Genomic DNA, 23,256 nt, shown 5'->3' on the forward strand with positions numbered 1-23,256 from the left:
GCTCCTGCCACATTACAGAGCAGGCCACAGGCAACTCTGTCGCTTTGAGTCAAAGGTTATGCGTCAATTATTCCGTTTTATGTCTCACTTGCAGATGTTTGTATCTAAACGTATATCTACTGTGTATATCCCGGCCACAGCTATTAATAGAACTGTCTAACATGTTTATGACATGCCAAAACTTTCGCTCCCACAATTCATTTGAGGGGCCAACCACACTCCACCTTCAACTGTATATCATCGAAGCGAGTGTATTGGCTTTAAGGTGTGCTTTAAAGAGAGAGAAAGAGCGAGAGAAGGGTAGAAGAACTTGGGGAAGGTAACAGGCAACACTTTATGTGTATATTTTCATGGAAAATGTACGATATTATTTCTTATCTTGGGACAAACGTGATGTTCAACCAATGGTCGATTTCCCCCAAACACTCTTTCCCTTTTCCTCTCTCTTTTCACTCTCTTTTACTCAGTTTCCTCCGCACTCGCTTGCCCTTTCTCTAGGCAGCCGTGTTGCGATTTCCATAACTATAAATATCGATTACCTTTGCTGCCAGGCATCGCCCTCGAGTGCTTAAAGCTGCCACACAGACATAACGAAGCATAGACTTCCACACACACACAGCCTACATGCACTTGCATAGATATGCAGAGACACTCACACACATACAGCACCTCAATGGGTAACAACTTGAGGCTGTCATTGTTTTCTTCCTTCTTGTGTGCCTTCCTCTTTGGCTTCTTCCCCGTCCCTATGTCGTGTCGCTCTCTCCCCCCTTTCCCCAGCCTCGTCATCGTGTCGTATCTTTGACGGTTTTATGTTTTAGCTATTGCTATTTCTCCTTTGCTACGCTTACACTTTTACCTGCCTTATTTTTCTCTTTGACAAATAAATTGACATGCCACATTGCGATAGCGACGAATAAGATACACACGGATACACACGCACACATTTAGTAGCATACTAACACACATAGAAGCACACTAACACACTCTGACAAGAAAACCATCACACGCACATGGGCATCGACATTTTTGGGTTGAAAGGTAAATTCTTTAATATTCTCATACCCTTCCTGGGAATCGCAACGATCTCTCGCACTCGAAAATATATTGTACTGCTAGATCCTCCCTTGATCCTCTGTGACTTAGAACATCTGCAACCTTTCCACAAATCCCAGCATACCTCACCTTCCGTTAGAGTATCGGAAACTGCAGAGAACGGCAACAATATCGAAACTTGTATCGACATCGGACTCAGTTTTGAGGCGACATTTGAAGGTTGCTCTGACAATGATGGTGCGTGGGTCTCGCCATCCGGAATCCACCTCCGATCCGCACTTGCCACACTCCCTTCTCCCATACACACACCTGCCTTTTGCCTCCGCCCACATTCCGACGAAGCTCTCTCTTCCGCAACGAAAACAATGAAATGTCAGGCACGTACGAAAGGAATTCGTTTACTTCGACTGTTTTCCTTTCTTTTCCTCTCATTCGTTCTCTCTCTCTGTCGTTCTGTCCTTTTAGCGCTCTCTTGCTCTGTGGGGTTTTTTTTTACTGTTTGTGTCGACTAGCTGGCGAATTTGACGTGCAACGTGAATGTCGACGGCATGAAAGAAAATAAATATGCCACAATATGTTAAAGACAAGTCTGCCCTGGCCCCTGGCCTGCCTGGCCTACCCACGCACCCACCTCTCTTCGCTCACCGCTCACATTAGCACTTTTTGGAGTGGGCTGGGGCTAGCCTGCTTTGGGCTAGGTGAACTACGTGCCATGCTTTACTTTTGACGCTCACTGTAAATAAATATTATTAAAGCGACACTAAAAAATTGTATTCGATTATTCACCAAATGCTAAGATAAATGAATGCCCCAGGGGGGCAGGGTAGTGGGAGCTTACCACGAATTAAGTGCAATAAATGGAATGTGGCAGCATAAATCATTATGGCAGATATAGCTTCTGTCTATCTGTCTACAGATGAATGTGGGTGGGTGTGGTGTGGTATCTCTCTCATCCCTTTTTGTGCTTCGTTCGTTCTGTTTGGTGTCGCCGAAAAGTATGCAATCATTTTTCAATAAGCTCTATTAGCTTGTCAGCCAACAGATGGCAATTGCGTAGGCGCTTGTAATGAACATACTCATCCGGCTGCATACTCACATGTGTGTACATACTTATGTTGTGTTTCTATGTTTTTTGAGCGTGTTTCATGTGTGGGTAGAGCTCTGAACTCATATCCATTGCCGTCAATAGCAGCAACATTCGAATATTGCCTCGGTTATGGTATGACCTGCGGGTGTTTTTGTGTGTGGCATCCCTTGTACTCGAAATATGACCATTGGACTGTTATTGGGTCACATTTTTGTCGGGGGGAGTTCTCACATTGCCCTCGCAGACTTTGCTTAAGAGTTTAGGGCACTACTGGGCAGGATAATATGTATAATTTGAATAGACTTATTAAATATGTTAGAGCTGTAGTTAAAAACTATAATATGAGGTTAGGAAAATCGAGCAAGGGTCAGAAAATACATTATTTATTCTTTGAATTTCTTATTAATTTAATAACTAAAAATATGGACGATAAAAGCAAAGTGCTCTCTTCCTGCTCCACTTATGCAACATTTTATGAGAGCGCAAGAGCTTTAACAGCGAAAACGCTTCCATGAACAGCTCCACATGGTGCTCCATTAAGTGTACGCTCTGACAAATTGCAATCACTACTCGTTCCTGTGTGTGTGTGTGCGAGTTTGTACAGGGACGGCGAATGCAGTTGCCAATTGCCAAAAAACCACTGGCACTTATAAGTTTGCCAATAAACTCGGACCCCACAACCTGTAGGCCTTTGAGGGAACTGAGAAGTGAGGACCGACCATAATTACAACTTAATGGTGTCCACATGTAAGCTGTATCCTGATATTTAGTACAGTGCTGGTCCTGGTCCGGGTCCCTTCGCTCCTGGTAATAACTTTATTAATTACGCCTCCGGACTCCAAGTGGGACACTCGGAAAAAGAAAGTAAAATCCTCGAAGTCTGGGCAACAGCTGGCTAGCATTGGGGTTTTTGTGTGTGCCTTATTAATTTATTCCGTTTCCCCTTTTTACGACCTCTCCAAGTGAATTAGTTGCTGAAAGTCCTTTAAGCACTTTCCCTGCCGCTTTATTTGCATTTCCCAACCACGTCGGTAATTTAAAGCTAATTTTTTTGGCTCAGCTTGAAACGTTTCTATTCGTTTTTTGCGCATGGCCTTTAAAAATATAAAAAAAACTACATGAAAGTCCGCCAAAAGTCAAAGGAGGTTTTTCATCTAGAGTTCCCAAGAAAATTAGTTTGTCCCGTATCTGTTGGTTACTCATAAATGTTTGCAAATACCTTTATGTTTTTATGCTACACATTAATTTGTTGAAGTCTAGTTAACTTTCCCGCCAATTTGGTTAGGCAAGCCGTGTTTTGCTAACCTTGGGTGCTGCAATGTTTAATTTTTGGGGCATAATTTATGCCAGTTGGCCTTCGAGTGTGTTCTAGGTGTGTGTGTTTACCAACAGTTTACAACCGGAAATTATTTAATATGTAAATACAATTATGAGAACGCTTGTTTCATTACTGTATGATTTATGAGCTGCATTACTGTTTTATATGTTTTGCGTTAATTGAAAAGCAATCAGGCCGAAAGTCAAGTTCATAAATGAAAAATGAGTTAACATTTTAAAGGCATTTACACACATACCCTTATTAAAGATGGTTGCAAAGTGTATCAAGTTTTGTTGACATACCTTTGAGAAAGCCACTGAAAGGAGTCGTTAGATAGAGATCAGTAAATATCTCGGCATAAATCACTGACAACTCCACTTCAGTGCCAGCGCCGCATCAAAGACCACCGACTGTTGCTTAAGCTCTGGCTGTGGTCCTCTGAGGCCGCCTCCTCGCTGCTTAAGCGCCTCCCAGATGGTTCACATATGGCAACTATTTGGCCGCAAATTGGTATAAATGATGGTGGATTAAGCCAAATGCTCACCATAAATAAGAATTCCAAACGTAGAGGGAATGGTTAATGAAGCAACAAGAACCTAACCGATTGGTATGATACTCTGTCAGAAATACATATAAAATATTAAGGGATGATAAATTGAAAACATGTGCCAATATGTTGGAAGTGTTCTAGATCAAGTTAAGGATACGCTATTGGATTTAACTGTACTCCAAAGTCTTACGTTTCAAACAGTTATGACTTTAAAGGACAGCTATAAGTATAACTGATCTTCCTACAGCTATATACCCTTATTTGAGTAGAGTATTCAAACACCCAAGGCGAAAAATTCCCTTGAGGAGAGCCGGGCAAAAAGGACGAAGCCAAAACGCAGAAAAGTAGGCAATGATTTTTATTAATTGATAAGCATTTGCAACAAGTTGAAGATACACACAAGCATATAACCATATATACAGAACACACACAGTCACACAAGAATGCAGCCACACACAATCGCACACACACAGACAGTCAGGCAATGTGTATTCAAGTCAGACGCAACGCAAAGTCCTTCTCCCTGAATACGTTTCATATTTGAGGTAGGATTTATCATATCAGATCATCGCCGTGCGATAAGCCCCATGAGGACTTTGAGAAAAAACTAGAACATAAAACTAACAGAGAAAGAAATTGGGGGAAAAGCAGAAAACAAAAAGCAAATGGGGGAAAAAGGAGAAAAGGATTCATAGAAAGCCTACATCAAAGGAAACAGAACTCATGCTTTTCCATACATGGCTGAAAGTTGTCTAGAAAAAGTGAGATTCAAGAGACGCTAAAAGAATTTTTCCTCAAAAAATATTTCATAAGCTTAAATGATCAAATTTAAATGCTGCCTGAGAATAAAGAAATATAAATGTGCATGCAATTAGTTCGATTGATGTTGGTGCAGACCTAAAGCGAAGATAATTAATAATATTTACCAACTAATTATTAGGTACATTTTCAACTTCAACTTATTTGAAGAACCAATGAGGAGGGGAAAACTTGCCAAGAACATTTTACAGCAAAAAAGTGCATTTCTCAACTTTCTTCGGTATGGAAAAAAATACAAATATTTATTCCTTTTCCGCTTCCTGTTTCTTCAAAGTTTTCTTTTTTTTCTTTGGGCTCTATGCCTCTGCATAAAGTTTGCGCTTTTCTTGGGCAATACAAGTGGGAGTAGGGGTAGCGTGGAGTGAGGTCTGGTTAGAGCCAAGAAAAATGTGCACTTGTCAGCAAAAGAAAAGCGCAAAAGCACCAAAGAAAAGAAAGAAAATCAAGGGAACGAGACCGAGACTTCTGCTGGACCCAAACCACACAAAACTGCAGTCGAAATCATTAAAAAAAAAAATCGTAGCGTAATTGATAAAGGAAATGCGGGCGGAGTGGGGGGATGTCTGGAAAACGGTGGCAGGAATGGGATTGTAGGCAAAAAAAGAAGAATACGAAGAAGTATGAGGCAGGAGGCAGCTTCAAGTTTATTGCAATGACATCGTTAAAAGTCTACCAAAGTACGAGTACACTTCCCCCAGTAGTCTCTCATTCTACTCCCAGAAAGACTTCCTTTTCTCTCTGAGAGACTCTTCCACGCTCTTTCAAGTGACTATTCAGATGCCGAATTAGTGGCCACAAATTGGCTCGACTCTCGCATTCGAAAGGGGGCAAAGACAGAGGAGAGTGCCCAAAGATTCATTTCAGCTGATGGAAGATTAAGGAATGTTTGGTTAACTGTTAGCCATATTCTCCTACATCCAAGGAGCGATTCATCCCCTTACCATTTAACAGCCGTTGGGAAAAACTTCTTGTAAAATGCAAATGAGGGAAATATTTTTCTCCTTTTCGTCTGCAGCCATTTGAGTTATTTGAACCAACTAAAATGCCATTCTGTGTGTATTTCCCTGGGAAACAAAGGGCAGCTAAGGGCAGGGGCTGCCCGGGAGGACTGAGTCAAGCAGAACTGACCCCTGCCGCCCCACCAAAAAGTCTCCTACAACCTTTTCCACGGTACTTAAACCAAACTAACAAAAAGTTCGCTTTATTTTTCCCATCTATTTGACTTGGCTTCTCTCTTTCTCTCTGAGAGAGAGAGAAAACAATAAAGTAGAGAGGTGGTGGGGGCTGCAGCGTGAATTGGGGGAGATCCTTCGTTGCATAAGGCATTTGCATAAGTTGCAGTTAACCTTTGCCAACCCACTCGCTGCCTTTAGCTTCTGAGTGAAATTGTTATACCCGTTCTTTTTCGAATAGAAGGGTATATCCAATATGCTCGCGTGGATTACCAGAGGTAGATATCATCAGCTAGAGAACCCGAGGTATCTGCTAGTCGTTCTATCTACAAAAGCCTTTCTGCAATTTTGTTTTCTCATTTCGTGGTGAAAGCGGCCACCGTCAGTGGAAAATGAAATGAAATAAAATGGAAAATTGAAAACTTTTTGTGAGGAAAAATATTTAGTTTTTAACTTGGCGGCGCATATATCCACACCAATAAACTAACAAAACTATAGTTAAAAGATGCGGTTTTTGAACGTTTCAAATTTCCCCAAAGAGAGACAAGAGCTCGAAAAAAATAAATCAATACAATTTTCGTTGCCTTTTCGCCTCTTTCGGTGTCCTGCCCTTGGGGCGAAAAACAATCAAATTCAATTGAGGAAATCTACTGTTTCTTTTTGGGGGTGTATCGTATATATTATATTTTTATATATATATCTGGGGTATTTGGAGTGCTGGCAGCCAGACACTGCCGCGCCCCTCATTACCTAAAGCGTATGCCTGGGAGGGAGGCCAAATTGATATTTGTTTCAATTGGGGGCCGATGGGAAACACACAAAAACAAAATCGCAAAGAAAGTTTATAGAGTAAAGCATAAATTTAAAGATTGGCAGAGAGTTGACATGTTTAATTAGGGCAAACGCCATTTGTGATATGTCAAAGGAACTTTAGACAGAAGAGAATGCCTTTTACGGATATTTCAAGCTGCTTTCATCAGTCATCTTCGAAACATCTTCATATACAACCCTATTCGGGATTCACCCATCAGATACAAAACTTTTCGGCTTAATTCAACAAATAATAATAGCTTTAATTGTGCGTGTATTTGCGGACTGTTTATGCTTTTCCCAAGACAAGGGAAGCAAAAGTTTTATGCTCTTCCCTTGATAAGATACAATTTGCCCCTTGGACTTGTGCTGTCCACGCCATGTCAATGCCAAGTTCAAGTATTCATCCACCCTACTACTCGTAGCATCCAACAAAAAGGGTGAACAATAATAAAACAATAGGACTGTGGAGAGCAAGCCAACACACATTACATCTATGTTGTATATGTATGAAGTGAGAGGAAAAACTTTTTGTGATTTCTATGTGTTCACATTATTTTTTGCTGCTGTTTGCACTTTATTACATTTTGACAAACGGAAAATAAGTTTTGCTTCCTGCCAACACTTTTCCTTTTCCTTCCGCTGCTCTCAACTGACACATGAATATCCATCCCTTCGAAAGGGAGGGGCAGTGGCGGCGAGGGGCCAGCAGTTGATTGTTGTTTGGCCAAAATGATGTTGTTCTTAGGGAGTGAAAACAACAAGTGCCAAGATCATAAAGTAAACCAAAGAACTTTACTCCAGCAGCCCCCAGATGAGTACATTTGTAGCCAACCCCCCAAACGAGTCGAGTCCATAAAGTTGCACAGTCTGTGGGCGCCGTCATCCCATCATCCCATCATCCGGTTCCGGTTTGAGTTTAATTTTCTGACTTGTTTTGGTTTTTTTGCTTTGGAAGGGAATCAATAACTGAATTTATTATTCAACAGCAAACACAGCAAACTCAAAATCAACTCGAGCAAGTTCCCGTCCCGTCCCAGTCCCAGTTCCAGGCCCCTGTCAAGGCCATCGTTTGGGCCAAGGTTGCCTCAAATTAAAATTATAAAAAGAAATCATGTACAAGTACAAGAATATACTCGTATACATAAATTCATACTTGAGCAGCACTCGAGTACAGCTGCTTGTGTGTATTTTTGGTGAGTGCTTGAGGGCGGCCTCAAAGTCACGCGATTGTGCCTCCTCCTGCTGCTCCTCCCACTCCTACAAGGAGTGCCTTGACTCAGCTGACTTTTCGAGTGCGTTTCCATTTAATTACTGTTTTCTGACTGCTGCTTTTCCACTGCCCCATCCGTCCACCCTCTCTCTATACTGTGAGTAGGATTGTATTTGCAACAGGAGGCCGAATGAATGTGACATAATGGGCTTGTTAGAGTCAGTACTGTCTATTGATTGGTAACCAATTTGTATCATTTATTCACTCGTACGTAGCTGTATGGAAGGAAGGTACTTGATCGCTTTGCTTGGCTTGCTGGTGCAACCCTTTGCTAGCACTGAGTTTTCCCTATTTGCGAGCCATAAATGTTGCCTGGCAAATTAGATTTGCAGTTTGTGAGACTCCTGATGCGATGGGCTTCTAATTGATTTTGAAATGAGCTTCCTCCCATGGTCTATTTGTGCCAATATTGTGGCCCATGATCCGCTTACCTTACCTCTGGACTGTACTCTGTGGGTAATCAAAGTAGGACTCGTTGTCGCATGCAGTAAAGGAGTCTGGGCGTCAGTCATTATGAGGTTTGGGACACCATAATATCAAAACACATCCTTCCTGCTCTGCTGAGCCCCACGCTGGTTTAACTCCGGGAATAGTTTGTGGGGGGCCTTCTCCCGTTTGCATATTTTGTCATTTTATTTTTTGGTGAATATGTATATTTTTCTTCGTGACAGAGACAGAGAGAGAGAGAGAGAGAGAGAGAGAGAGAGCGGGAAGAGAAGCGAGGGACTCGAGTCATGTGTGGCAGACATGCATAATTCAAAAGTGGCTGGGAAAATGTTTGCCCTACCCTGGCATATATGGGTGTCAGCGTGTCTGTCTGTATGTGTGTGTGTGTCTGTTAGCCACTTTTTATGTTGGTAATTCGACTATGGGGACATGTCTGAGTGTCCTCGCGTCCTTGCGTCCTTGCGTATCCCAGTGTGTGTTGTGTGCTAACGCAATTTTCGTATGAAAGCTGGCCAAAAAAAGAGAAAGAGGAACGAAATTCCAACGCCACCACCGCCACCGCTGCGGCCACCGCCACCGCGCCTTCGCCTTCTGTTTGACATATTTTTCACACAACGTCTGCTTGTTAAATTGTTGGCGGCAATTTTGAGGTTAGCGTGACAAACACAAGCACACTAGCGCGCACGCATGCACAGACATGTGTACACACACACACACACACACACACACACACACACACATAGGGACATACGTTTGCTTGCAAGGACATGTGGCAGTGCAACCCAACTTGATGTTTGTCAAGTTCTTCGGGGCGATGCGATACGAGTACGAGAGTATGCGACTATAGTGGCTGTTGCAGGCATGCCATGGCCCACCGCCCGTGGTTCAGCAGTCACAGTTTGCTGCTCTTTCGCTTGTTATTTCTCGCACATTTCCACTTTGCTGTATGGCCGGAGGAATGACAATATCCTTAAAGCGGATGGCATTGCCATATGATCAGATCAAGCATATTTTAGCTTCTTTCATATTTCAGGATGCACTTTAAGATATTTAGCTAAGGATATCAATGGAATTGGATGTATGCAGCACCAAGAATGGTTTTTTAATGGTTCAAAGAATATTCAACTATTTCCACAGAACAATAAATAATGGTAATAAATCAAAGTCACGAACCCAAGTGATAACTTTCATAGGCCTTCCTCTATGCCCTCTGTAAGGGAATTGCAGAAATGGTCAAGTGAAAATTGAAATTAAACCCTTTCCCTGCCCCTGTTGCCTGTTTCATCTCACACCAATTTTTTTAATGGACTTTAACCCACGTCTGACAGTGTTTGTAAATATGCAAAGTTCGTTTTTATCTTTGCACATTTCTCTCTGACGTTTTCCATACTGTGGCACGCGAATCGAATGGGAGAAAGAGAGCGGAGGAGGCGAGGCGCAGAGGAGAACTGAATTCAGAATCGCTTGCATGTTTAGCACTTGACGGCTTAATGGCGAACAATTTGGGTTAAGACAAAAGGCAACGCCCCTTTGCCGCCTCAGCTGGACGACGGCTCCTGCCGTGGATTAAGCCAAGAGCAGGAGCAGGAGTCCCTTGGAAGAGCTTAAATAAGGACATTTCAATTATTGCAAGAGCCTTTAAGCGAGCATTTTGTGGTTCACCAATTTATGGAAATTTAAATTCAAAACGAAAGCTACGACAAATGCACGCCGTAATCGGTTTCTTCAGTGCATGCCGAAAAGATGGAAATCTTACTTATCGTATGCTCGCCTCCAAAAAATAATTGTTTTTGCTGAAACTGTAATTCGCAACATAAATAACTCGCCCCAAGCTCAGTAGAGCAGTTGAAGTGTCGACAGAAGGGACAGGACAGCAGCAGACAGGATACGGACATGACTCAGTGTTGTCCATTCATTGCCCGCTGCCGACTCAACCAATAGCCAGGAGGCAAACAGAACCGACAGGGGCTTACCAGCAGGGGAAAGGGCCTCGTGTGGGTGGGGCTTAACAAACATGCAGCTGCCAACAATTTATTGGCCGGACAATGACAACGACAAAGTCCTAGCAGCACAATTATCAGTGCAAACATACACACATACATATGTACATGTGTATGGTACATCCTGCAAAATGAGGAATTGCCGGATGTGGAAGGGAAGTGCCAAAGGAGTGCTTAAGCCACTCATTCGAAACACATTTTTATTTGTCGAAATAATGTTCAATTGCCACATGTAAATAGCTGCATATGTTAGCGCTTAATAATCGAAATCAAAAGCTACTTATTTGAAATGTATTTTACCATTAAAATATTTTTGCCTTTAGTCTCTTTTTTAGCTATAATTTCCTTGGATATTATTTTCCTATATTTCATTGATATTTCGCCCTCAAGCTGGGCACTCTGTCAGCTAAATCTCTGCTCTTCCTTCTCCTTGGGGCGTGCAAAGTTTTTGTGGAAAACAGTTTGGGTGGAAGTTGATGCCGAAGAAGCTCTGCGCTTGAAGTCCTGGAACTGCAAAGTGCATTAGAAGCAAAGTAATCGATATGCTGGGTTGCGGGGAGTGGGATTGAAAGGATGTCAGCGTGTGACGACTGCTTTAAGCTTTCAATCAAGAGATGTGTTTGAGTTATCGTTCCTTTTTTCTTGCGCCCACGTTAAGTTTACATTAATGCGACTTATCAGTTTACCCAAATTGAAATGTTTGCACTTGACTGATTCTGAGCGCGCTTCCTTCCGCTTTTGTTTGCTCTTGACATACACATATACAAACGTACTTGTGTATGTGTGCAAATGCCTACACATATCGAATTTACTTACTTATTTAGGTAGCACTGCTAATGGTATAAGCGTACCCATGCGGGGGTGTTCTCGTGCTCTCGGGGGCTGGCCCCACATCTCACTAGCTGCTGTTTAAATGCCAGGTTAGGCAAACACTTGCGAAATGAATTAACTTTAAGCCGCAAAATTTGTGCTCCTGTGTGTGCCAGTGTGCGTGTGGGAGTGTGCATACATAAACGCTCGTAATTGTTTATTTACATAACTTGACATAAGATTAAAGACGCTTTTGATTAACCATGCGAGAGCCGTCAGGGACTTGAATTTACATAAATTGCAAACATTAAATCGTTGACAGCCGTAGAAGATGGGCGGGCAAACACTCGACAATGATTCGAGTGGCAAATCAAAATTAGTTGTAAACTAATTTATATTTTAATTAATTTATTTCAAGTGAAGTTAAAACATCTGCATTCAATAAAATCCTCAATATTAATATTGAAATGCTGCTGTAAACTGATATACTTCAGAGCCAATAAATAATCTTTTCGATTTAAATGAATGTGAAACGTTTTGGAATAAAACAAATTTGCCTGCTTCATCCATATTCAGTCGGCCCTTAGGCATTTATGCAGGAGGATTTACGCGAGAAAAAAGCCAAAAAGTCAAAGCAGATATAGAAATAAAGAACCAAAGAGAAAGTGAAAGTAAAAGTGGGACAGAAAGAGAGTCAGAGTGAGAGGGAGAGCTGGGAGTTAGGGCAAAGCCGCCGTAAGCCATAATTTAATATATTGACACAAAGCTTTGTCGTAAGACGTGTCTTTGCACCATCATAATCCCCAATATTGTATATTGACAGCTGTCAAAGGAGCCACTTCCCGTCTCCACCCATCCAGCAGATATGCGTACGCAAAAAAAATAAGGAAAGCCAAGAGAAAAACTGAAGGGAAAAAGTAAGTTTTTGGCTTAATGCGCAACTATGCGGAAAATATTTGCGCTTAGTTCAAGTTCAGCATGGAAAAATGTAGTCGAAGGCGCACGAACGCCACGGTATAGAGATGGAAATGTACGCGTGTGTATGTGTGTGTGTCTAGCAGCTAAAGGCCTAAGCCCTGGCACACAAATGAACTAAATATGAACCGGAAGGTGTGGGTAAGACGGGAGTTAGCTTTAAGGTAACAAAATAGCTCTAATTTATAATTTAACTCCCATTGAGACTATTTATTCAGAGCCAAAATCTGTTATATGGATATGTTTGTGTGTTGTAGAAATCATGTCTTAGAAATCTTGCCCATGGGATTTGTTAACCAGGTGCAAGGCTTTGGCCATCAGCAGCGAGGCATCTTGGAATGCCTCCGAGTTCCTGGGGGTCAGCTCCGGTCGAGGTCTCGCTGATTGCTCCTGTTCGGGTCTTCTGTTCTCTTTGAGTTTTGTGCAGTAAGTCAGAGTCTCCATATCCAGGGATTGACGTGTTCTGGTCGTTCTGTTCGACCGGTTTTCCGCGTCCTGCAGCGATGTGGAGGAGACAAACCATTCCAGATTGGTCAGAGATTGCGAGGCCTGGGTGGGACTAATGATATCAGGAAGGGAATGCATTTGCAGGCTGCTGGCCGACATGGATGTGGCCGCTTCCATGGAATTGGCTCGAGCCAGGCGGGCTTTTGGGAACACGGTCTGCGCCGTGAGCTCCTTGACGCGATCCGCATAGCGGAGGGTGTTCAGGGTGTGCTCCACGCAGCGCAGACCCGGCGAGATCGTCGCTATCATGCAGGTCTTCACCTTCTTGCCGATGAAGGAGTCGCGCAGCACCTGGGTGAGCTTGCAGCCGCGGAAGGGTATGTGGGACGCTTGACGGCCCAAGGCCCTGATGCATTCCTTGAGCACCAGCAGCGACTTGTTGATCTCGGCGCCCTCCAGGCGTGTCCTGCGATCCGCACTGGAGTTGTCTGCTCCCCGCTCGTTGCCGGCCAGATCGATTAGCGATAGCTTTCCATGGAGACGAAATGTCTCCGCGGATCGCAGAACAATCTGGAATATGGCGTGCGAGCGTGAGGACTTGCAGTTGGCCGAGGTTTGACCCGAGGTCCGGAAACAGTTGCCCAGCTCCAACAGCGCCAGGACATCGGCAGTGTTGCGCGCCGGCCGCTCGGCGAGACCCACCACCTGCACCTGCTGGTGGCCGTCCTCGAGGACGCGTAGCTGCTCCTTGCCCGGCGTCAACAGGTCATAGATCCGCGAACCGTAGATCTCGAAGAAGCTGCAGGTCACCTTCAGTCCTAAACTGGCATTGGACGGCTCCTCCAAAGTGCTGAACACATCGTTGGCAGCCATCGCATAGATGCCGTCCATCACGTTCTGCTGCTTACCCGTGAACTCTCCGCCCATGGTGTGGGTCTTGCCGCTCCCGGTCTGGCCGTAAGCGAAGCACGTGGCCATGCCCCCGTCGAAGATGTGCCGAATCAGCGGACGCGCCGTGTAGTTGTAGACGGTGGCGTTCGAGCAGGCCTCGTCAAAGGTGCAGTCGAAGCGGAAGTTGTGGTTCTCGAGGAATCGCACCAGGTTCACGTGCCGGCGCGGCGAGTGCGCCACCAGCATGTCCGCACGGGGCATGCTGATCACGTCCAGCTCGCGCTCGGCCAGCTCCTTCCGGCTGAGTGGGCGCTTCCGCACACACACCATGATGCCGTGCCGCTTGAGGGGCCCCGGAAAGCCAAGATCCTCCAGTGGCCGGCTCTCCATCTGCAGCCGATACAAGTGGATCATCCTGGCCGTGTCCCAGTTGGAGTCGCAGCGATCAGATCCACCGCGAACCTCCCGCTGCTGATGCCGCTCCTGCCGGCTGGGCGAACGCTGCCTGGGCGTGGCACTGCCCACCTTCAGGCGACGCATCGGGATAGGTGTACCGCCAGCCGGCAGACGTTGCATCAGGGTGTTCCACAGCTTCGTGGCGCTCATTGTGGTAGCTCTGGGTGGAATGGGCACCATGCCGGCCGAGTGTCCTTTTCGCTGTTCGGATTGTTCTTTCCGCTGCACCTCGAAGATTTCCGGATTTATTTCTATGATCTGAGGCAGAGAAATCTCCTTGCCACGCGTGCAATCGCCCTCGGGCCACTCCACGGTCACGGAGTTGTTGACTCCGCCATCCAGCTTGATGATACTCGCCAAATGCACCCGTCCATCCGTGCGGCGCACGAGCACCTTCTGCGTGATGGAGAGCACATCCATGTGGCCGCCGAAGAGGTTCCGAATGAGACACGGGAAAGGCGATATTTGTTGGCTTGCTCTTTTGATTTCTACAACCAATTTGTATGTGTTTACACTGCGATTTTGACCAAAACTATGGAACATATAAATTTGTACGGAATGGAGGTGCTTCAATTAGTTTTAAAAACGGATACGACAAACATTTCGAAAGAGTGTTGATAAAGGGGAAAAATGTTGAGTCTGATTCCCCATGGTTCTGTGCAATGAAGTTCCCCTGCTGGAGTGACCCGATGTGGCAAATTGAGTGACAAATAAGATCTCAGGGCTGATTAGGACATTCTATAGCTTAGGAGCTTGTAAGACAATAGCAAATATGGCAGACCAGGAAGGAAGGAATCTTTTACTAGACCGAGATTGTTTTAGCTATTTGTTCAATTTGAGGGCAAACAAGACAAGACTGGCAGCCACAATAACCAAATCAACAAAGCGGCACCAACACCACCACCACCACCACCACTGCTGCCATTTGTCGGTGGTGTTTGCACAGGGACGTGGGTGGGGGTGGTGGGTTGGTGGCTTTTGGCCATGTTCAACACGAAATGAAATGAAGTATTCTTTTTAGGCACACACACACAGCTGGAGAGGGAGCAAGATACAGATACGTTTGCATAAGCCAGAGACGTGTGTAACGTACCAAATTGTTATTTATTTTTTGAAGTGCTTGCACATCGCTCTCCCGCTCTCTCTCCCTCTATTCCCTCTCTCTCTCTCTCTCCCTCTCGTTTCGGGAAGGTGTAACTGTGGCACAAAGCGTGCTACTGCTCGTATCTGTTTTTGCAGCAGCCACTGCGAGTATCTGTGTGCGAAGGCACGGATACATACATTTGTATGTACGTGCAACTTGTTTCAGTCTTCGGTGGCATCTTGTTTGCTATTTGGCGTCACATTTTGCCAAATTTACCGTGTAATTATCTGCAAAAACGAACTACGAATCGAGGCAGAGCGCTTTAAGCCAGAGCTCCCTGCGCCGAGTAATGCAACAAGAAATGGGCAAATATGGCTCGAGTTTGTACCACTCTGGCTGCCGCCGGATATGCAAATTTTCATCGGGTTTCCATGTCCGACTGACTGCACCCGGGGCTAGGCTAGTTCTATTTGCTCTGCCCCCGGGGCACTGGCATATTTGTTTAGCCGGTGGCGTCCGAAACAGAACGCCTCCTCAGCCAGACAGTTGTGGAATTTCATTTCCATTTTTAGCTACCAATTTTGCGCTTGCAACAACTCCACACGTAAGCTCCATATTTGCACCAAACGGAAAATGCAAAACGAACTAATAAAGCAATCGGAATGTGCGAATATTTGCTAGTTTTTACAAAAAATTACATTTTAAATAAATCTGCACAGAAATTGCATTCCCATTTGAAAAGATACGAGGGGCACAGTGGCCACGCATAATGTGGCCCATTTTAATTGCTGTTGGTATGTAGAACCGTAGAATAAATATCAGAAATTAAACAATGTTTAGTGCTGTGTATGGGGAAATGTGAGTCTTTTGCCTTTTTCCTCCATCTAATAACGTTTTTCTATCAATTATGCTACTTGATTATGCCAAATGTATTAGCTGTTGAAAAACAAGCAATTAAAAAGAAAAACTGTTGGCAACAATGCAACAATCAAATGAAATTGTTAGCCATCAGAATGGCTTAAATGGTGTGTTCGGTGGCATAATCAAATTGAGCAATTTTGACATTTCAACAAATCCCCTTTGTATGATCCGCCTGCAATCAGACCACGCGCTAATCCTTTGTCATTTTCGTTTACATTTAATTATGCCGCCAGAAAATGCAAAAGCTAGAAACTAAATGAATTGCATAAAAAATTTATTGCACAACAATCGAATCGAGTGGATTAATCTAGGGATGTTTCGCAGCAGGATTTTGATTTGTTTAATCGCCCTTGTGCAATAGCCATTGTAGATTTTTTGGGTATTTGTAGTAAAATAATTATTATCCCCTTAGAAAAGCATTCGAAGTTTCCCAACGAAGTGGCGCTCGAACCAATTTTGTGGTGCCTTTGGACGTAGATCCTCGCGGAAGTAGTACAAAGACTCATACATTATGCGTTTGGCTCTCTTCAGCAGCAAGTAGGACTCGATGACTAGGATTTCCTCCTGCGGTTCGATCAGCCTCCAGGCGATGGTAGTGAAGCAAATCAAAGCGGCGCAAGTCAGCAGAATATAGCATCTGGTTGAGAACATTTTGGAAATGCTTCCATTTGTCGATTGAAATGAACTGTCGAATGAATGCTCTATGATAGTTTGATTTAAATTCAATAGATCGTGCTGGAGTTGAGTGAACCCTGCCAGAGTGTGGCTCGGTTTTGAAAAGGGGCGTCTTGACATGTCCTCCAGTGGTTGCTCCCATTTCCTCAATTTCGATTGGGGAGCACTTCAACTGCAGTACAATACCACATCTAGACGAAGAATGGAAAAACTATTGTATGTACAGTTTTGAGAAACGAGAAACAATAAGAAAGCATTTTGTGAGGAAACACACAAAGCCCTCTGGTTGCCGAGCGAGCGAGCGATCGAGCCCCTGGTTGAAGTGATTTCCGTTGTACGAGTCATCAGAACAGTCCAACAAGTGCTCGGAGCGTTGGTGCATTCAATGGAGTGCACTCTCCGCAAAGGAACACTTGAACTGCAGAAAGAAAAGACGCACACAATACTCGTACAATGCAGATGTCGAGGGGCTTTGTTTGAATATTGAGTCCTGCATTTGCCGGTATAACCAAGGCTTTATATGCCCCATTTCACTGCATAATAAAAAAAGAATCAAGCAAATTGCTGTTTGTTCTGTTTGGTTTTGGTTTATTTTCAACTGCTAAAAATATATGCGGACCGCGGACCAGCCTTTAAAGCTGGAAAGTGTGTTGCGGATGGAAGCTGCAATGGAAAAGTCTTGTATCAGCGTGAAATACCAAAGCCGATTAGGAATATCTTACATATCCTCGCTGGCCTGACACAGTGACTCCACGAGACGCGTCAGCGGTAGATCACCCATGCAGATCTTGTACACTGTAGTAAATAGTGGAAATCTATCAAGAGAGAGAGCTAAAACCCATTAGAAAACGAAAACTAAAAGCTGCACAAACGCACTTATCCACCAAACCCTTTTTCTTGAGCAGAATGTGAACCAATTCGGCAGTGACTGGACCCAGGGGCTCATGGCCTGATATAAGTATATGCTCGAGTTCGCTCAGAGGTTTTCCAGTTTTCACAAAGGCCTCCGCCAGTTTCCGATTGCGATTGGCTATGGAATAACATTTCCTTAGCTTGATTCATGTTTGTACTTAAGGCAAAAAATTACCATAACAGCTGGTGACCAGATCCGATATGCCGCAGGCCTCAAAGAAGGTGCCCATGCGGCAGCCCGGATAGAAGACATCCACAAACTGCAGCATCTCCAGGAAGCCCCTGCGAATGATGCCAGCCTTGGTGTTCTCGTTCAGTTCCATGCCATCAGAGCAGCCGGCAGCAAATGCAATAATGTTCTAAGGGGTAACTGAAAGCTAAAGCACTTTAAGGGAGGATAAATATTTACCCTCAGAGTGGAACAGATCTCCACACAGTCAGCATCCTCGGTGACCACCACACGAAACGTGGGCGACTTGAAGATGTCACGTAGCACGCGGTAGTACTTCTGATCCCGACAGCCCACAGTGCCTTCAGCAAAGTTATCGTTGGCTATCTCGTGGGCCAAATTGCAACCCACCATAACGGAGCAGGAAACCTTCAGCTGCCGCATGATGATCTGAGAGATCAGAATGATCTGTCCATCGTCTCCCCGCTCGAAGCCTTTGATGAGAGAGACGGCATGCGCCGTGGGCTTCACCTTGCCCAACAAAGTCTTGCAGCAGCTGCTCACAAAGGTCGGGGGTATGGCAAATATGATAATGTCGGAGTCCCTGGCAGCAGTCACAATATCATCCACAGCTACCTATAAAAAAGGGGTTCTGCAAGATGAATCCGCCAATGGATCTAATGACTCTTACAATATTTGGTGGCAGCTCAAAGTCAGGCATGTACTTCACATTGATGTGTGTGGTGTTGATGATGTCTGTCAGCTTACGACCATCGACTATTTCCTCGTACACATACATAAAGACCTTCGGCTCCATTGTGTTGGACATTGAGGCCACATTCCTGCCAACATTACGCGCTATGATCGTGGCCCAATTGCCAGATCCAATGATGCATGTCGCTATCTTATCGGCCATGCTATATTCTAGTCAGTGTATTAATCGGAGTTATTATTATGAATGAAGTTAATGAATTGATTGTAAAGTCTAAGGCATCTGCGCTTTAAGTAAAACTTTAACAGTTTTGTTGTTTAATTTGTGTGGAACCGATATGAGGCACCAGGCTTAATGTTTGTTGACCTTTAAATTGAATGAATAAATATATTTATGGATAAACGAGTGCAAATATGTAGCGGCACACATTTACATTGTATATGGTAACCTACATACATATATCGTTGGCATGCATCCATATATTGATTGAGCGCTGGGCAAACAATTCATCAGTGAAGCGTTCGTGGGTAGAAAAATTACGCGTACGTCACGTTCGCCAAACGATTCGGGCAAATAATTAACTGTGGCAACTGTTTTCAGCCACCACCAGCCTCCCTGCGGCACTACGTCGGTCTGAGCCGCTGCGGCCAGTTCGTGGGTCGGTGCCATCCGGATGCACGGTGAATGCATGGGTTGGCTCATTCATACTCGTATTTGCGGCGAAATATGTATATATCGAGAATTTTCATAATTCTCGTATTTATTTTTTAATTACGCTGCCGTTCTCTGCAAGCAGAGAAGTGGGCGAGGAGTCGGAGAGGAATATGAATTAAATATCAAATTGCAAGCGTTGCAAAAATGCAAAAGGGCAGACAAAAGCCAAAGTGAAAGTTTCAGCGAAATCAATGTGCAAGAATGTAAACTCTTGAAAACTCTTGTGCCGGCAGTCTGGAAAGCGTAGTTCATGGTCCTGGCTCTCCAATCCAATCCCAAATACCACGACTGCGACTGCGACTGCGAGTGCCGCCCAATCCAATCCAAGCCCACCCAATGCCAGCCACTCGACTATGAAATCAAAATGGATGATGGGCAAAATGAAAATGGAATTTTTAATGAGCTGCCGTCGAGGCGGAGGCCAAACGAAGGCCCGGGCTTCAAAACAATGGCGTGGAGACAAAACAATGGAAAATGCGAATGGAGTGGACTGGACCAAGGTTGCTGCAGTCAATTGGGCCGTCAACACTTTAAAGAGCAGCCGCAAAATGTTTCAGAAAAAGTTACTAGGGTCGTTCGATGGTCAAGTTCTGAGCTGTATTTTCAATGTGGTACAAGTTAGGTGGCCATTGAATGTTGGAAAATTCTAGGGGGGATTATTACTTGCATTGGGAATACTTTCCAAGCATTTTAGTTCACTCAAAGTCAGACACAAACATTCCATTTCCAACTTGTTTATAGTCAGATTACTAAAACATTTACACAATTCTTTGCAGACCTACAACATGCCGCCCAAGGATGATGTTAGGGAAGAAAAGCCAACATACTTCACTTGGACACAGGTGAGTGCGTTTTTTATTGTACAACCAACTGGGAAACCTCACCTGCCTCGTGCTGCAGCTTCTCGTGGCCGTGTCCGTCTCCTTGTGCTCGTTCTGCACGGGCTTCTGTGGTGCGTACACCTCTCCGGCCTTGCCCTCGATGAAGGGCAAGGATGGCAAGTTCCTTATCACTCCGCAGCAAGAGTCCTGGGTGGGTGGTCTCATGCCACTGGCCTGCCTAGTGGGCGGCATTCTGGGCGGCCTGCTGATCATGTATATTGGCCGGAAGTGGACAATTATGGTAACGGCGCCGCCGTTCATTATTGGCTGGCTGCTGATCGGCACTGCCACAGTTGTTGGCATGGTGCTGGCGGGTCGCGCTTTCTGCGGCCTGGCCGTGGGACTGGCCACCATGGTCCTGCCCGTCTATCTGGGCGAAACGTTGCATCCACAGGTGCGTGGATCTCTGGGACTGATGCCAACTCTACTGGGCAACGGGGGCCTGTTGCTCTGCTATGCATTTGGTTCCTTTCTCAACTGGTACCTTCTGGCCTTCGCTGGGGCCATTTTCTGCATTCCCTTCATCATTCTGATGCTGTTCGTGCCGGAGACACCGCGCTACCTTCTGTCGCGCGGCAAGACAGAGCAGGCCCAGAAGTCGCTCGCCTGGCTGCGTGGCAAACACGGCGACATCGATGGAGAAATGAAGGAGCTGGCCAGCACCCAGGGCGAGACGGCCAACGCCAAGAGCACGTACGGGGACATGTTCAAGAAGCGCAACCGCAAGCCCATTCTCATTTCCCTTGGCCTGATGCTGTTCCAGCAGGTGAGCGGCATCAATGTGGTGATCTTCTACACCCAGCAGATCTTTCTGGATGCCGGCTCCACCATTGAGCCGGCCATTGCCACGGTCATTGTGGGTGTGGTCAACTTTGTGGCCACTCTAATAGCCACAGCTGTCATCGATCGCATTGGACGCAAGGTGAGATCTGTGATCCTTGGTTGGCTATAATCTTTCACCTGATACAATCAGGTACTCCTTTACATCTCCGATATAACCATGATTATCACGCTGCTCACGCTGGCCATCTACTTTCTGGGCAAGCACAAGGGCTGGGATTTGTCGGGTGTCGGTTGGCTGCCACTCTTGGCCGCTGGATTCTATGTGCTGGGCTTCTCCGTGGGCTTTGGACCCATTCCCTGGCTAATGATGGGCGAGATAATGCCGGCCAGTGTCCGTGCTCCAGCTGCCTCTGTGGCCACCGCTTTCAATTGGCTTTGCACCTTTATAGTCACCAAAACTTTTGTGGATATGATTTGTGAGTCGTTTTTTTAGCAGTTTATGTTTTGTTTAATGTGTTCTCCCTCAGCTCTGATCAATAGCTATGGCGCCTTTTCGGTATATTGTGTGTTCTGCATTGTAGCCTTGCTATTTGTCATTTTCTTTGTGCCCGAAACTAAGGGCAAGTCCCTGGAGCAAATCGAGGCAGAGCTGACTGGTGGCAAGGAATAGATGCCAAAAGTTAATTCTATATACACACAGACAGACACTCACACACTCACGCATACATATGTATATTCAAAAATATTTCCCATTCAGCATTAATTTGAGTTTTTATTATTTCATTCCCGCTGGAGCTCTGGCTGCCAAAATAAAGTAAACTTAACTCCGGCAGTTGTCTGGAATCGTCTTTGGGATACGCACATAAAGTTTTTACTCGTGGTCTTTATGCGTTTTCAGTTTCTGCACCTTACGGCAGCGGCAACGGCAACGGCTTGGGTTCACCTTCCTCCACCCACTTTTTACGTGGCAGTTACTCATATGATTTTGTGGCTACAAAGTTTGGGGCGTAAATAAAATTATTCCATATTTTTGCTAGCTGCAAACGTGATTCCCGGTGTCTGTGTGGCAATTGTAGAAGTGTGGCGGGTTTGTTGCCTGGGAGATGTGCTGAAATGGTAGCTAAACTTTCTGTTAGACAATGTTTTCACTCTCACTTTGCCTCAACTTGAAAAAAACTTTCTTTTCCCCGAGATAACACAATTAGATAAAACAGTGCTCTGAAATCGAAAGATATTTGTATGGATTTTAGAGAGAGAAACGTGCAATGCTGATGCCACTTCTACATCAACATTTTTTCTTCAAATTTCATCATACATATGGCAGGTCTTTCGACTAACTATTTCCACCAAATTGAAGTACTGGCACTCACCGCTACTCCAGCAGGATGCACCGAATAAGTAGAGCTGCCATGAGATAGAATGAAAGTTGTTTAAAAGGCATTAAATTACTCACAAAAGCAAAGTTTCAGCCAAAAGTTGGAGCCGGAGGAGTTGTCTGGATTGAAGTGGAAATCAGATACAGATGCGGATACAAAGCGAAAGCTTCAGAGTGGAAATGGGAAAGCCTTAGCTATGCACTATACTACTTCTGCCCCGATTGCGTGCGAAATGTAAGCGAGAAGAAGGAGTCCTCGTCCGCCCGTTGGCAGAAAGTTGGTCGAGGAGCTGGGTGGATGGATATGGCCAACTATGCAAACGGGGAGTACGGCAGTGTGCACGTCATGGCATTGAAGGGTTGGAGTTTGGCCACGTCCTGGATTGGCCTGAATGAAATCGAGATAAACTACTCACAATATTTACTTTTAATTGGAGAAGTTCAAAGAATAAACAAATATCAAGGGAGCGAGAGAAACAGAAAGAGAAAAGATGCGGCACTAAAAAAGTTTTGTTTGCTTTGCCCTGCCCCTGCCCAAGCCATTGATTGGGAATAGTCTTTGAGGCAAATTAAGTAGATTTCTTGCAACTTTAGTCTCCACGATTCGAGTTCATTAAGCTCCTTAAATATGGACCAAAGTCGAATTAATATTCCAACAACATTTGCCGCATTCACCGCCCACGCCACCCCCATTTGAGGGGAAAGTTGAAAGCAGACGGGCCAGGGCCAGGCATCAGGGCAGGGCCTCTGCAGTTTACTTTTAATGTTCTCTTTGGTTTCTCTCTTTGGATTTTTTTGTATGTTTGCCTAAATGGTAATTAAAATATGCCCAGATGGTGTCTGGCTGAGCTTTGGCCCGAGTCCGTCTGTTTGTCCGTTTGGCTGCCCGTCAGCTGGGGGCAAATGAGTTGGCGAGTCC

The 23,256-nt window shown here is 44.9% G+C and overlaps 3 protein-coding genes across 3 annotated transcripts; 1 reads left to right on the forward strand and 2 right to left on the reverse strand.

The window, feature by feature from the left end:
• Window positions 1–12,531: 12,531 nt before the first annotated feature.
• LOC117891461 (kinesin-like protein Klp59C) lies at window positions 12,532–14,731 on the reverse strand. Its single transcript, XM_034796944.1, has one exon. The coding sequence runs from the start codon at window positions 14,652–14,654 to the stop codon at window positions 12,585–12,587; it is 2,070 nt and encodes a 689-aa protein (XP_034652835.1). The 5' UTR covers window positions 14,655–14,731; the 3' UTR covers window positions 12,532–12,584.
• A 2,630-nt stretch (window positions 14,732–17,361) lies between these two features.
• LOC117891474 (glycerol-3-phosphate dehydrogenase [NAD(+)], cytoplasmic) lies at window positions 17,362–18,851 on the reverse strand. Its single transcript, XM_034796955.1, has 6 exons — window positions 18,564–18,851; window positions 18,113–18,508; window positions 17,879–18,062; window positions 17,668–17,821; window positions 17,514–17,606; window positions 17,362–17,454 (listed from the first exon to the last, which is right to left on the reverse strand). Exons 1-6 carry the CDS (start codon window positions 18,786–18,788, stop codon window positions 17,424–17,426), a joined length of 1,083 nt encoding a protein of 360 aa, XP_034652846.1. The 5' UTR covers window positions 18,789–18,851; the 3' UTR covers window positions 17,362–17,423.
• A 1,159-nt stretch (window positions 18,852–20,010) lies between these two features.
• On the forward strand, window positions 20,011–21,637 carry LOC117891473 (facilitated trehalose transporter Tret1-like). Its single transcript, XM_034796954.1, has 4 exons — window positions 20,011–20,140; window positions 20,199–21,101; window positions 21,153–21,438; window positions 21,490–21,637. The coding sequence occupies exons 1-4, from the start codon at window positions 20,084–20,086 to the stop codon at window positions 21,630–21,632; spliced, it is 1,389 nt and encodes a 462-aa protein (XP_034652845.1). The 5' UTR covers window positions 20,011–20,083; the 3' UTR covers window positions 21,633–21,637.
• The last annotated feature ends 1,619 nt before the right edge of the window (window positions 21,638–23,256 follow it).

This window comes from Drosophila subobscura, chromosome E (genome assembly GCF_008121235.1).
Source record: "Drosophila subobscura isolate 14011-0131.10 chromosome E, UCBerk_Dsub_1.0, whole genome shotgun sequence".
In the NCBI taxonomy this organism is placed as follows: domain Eukaryota; kingdom Metazoa; phylum Arthropoda; class Insecta; order Diptera; family Drosophilidae; genus Drosophila; species Drosophila subobscura.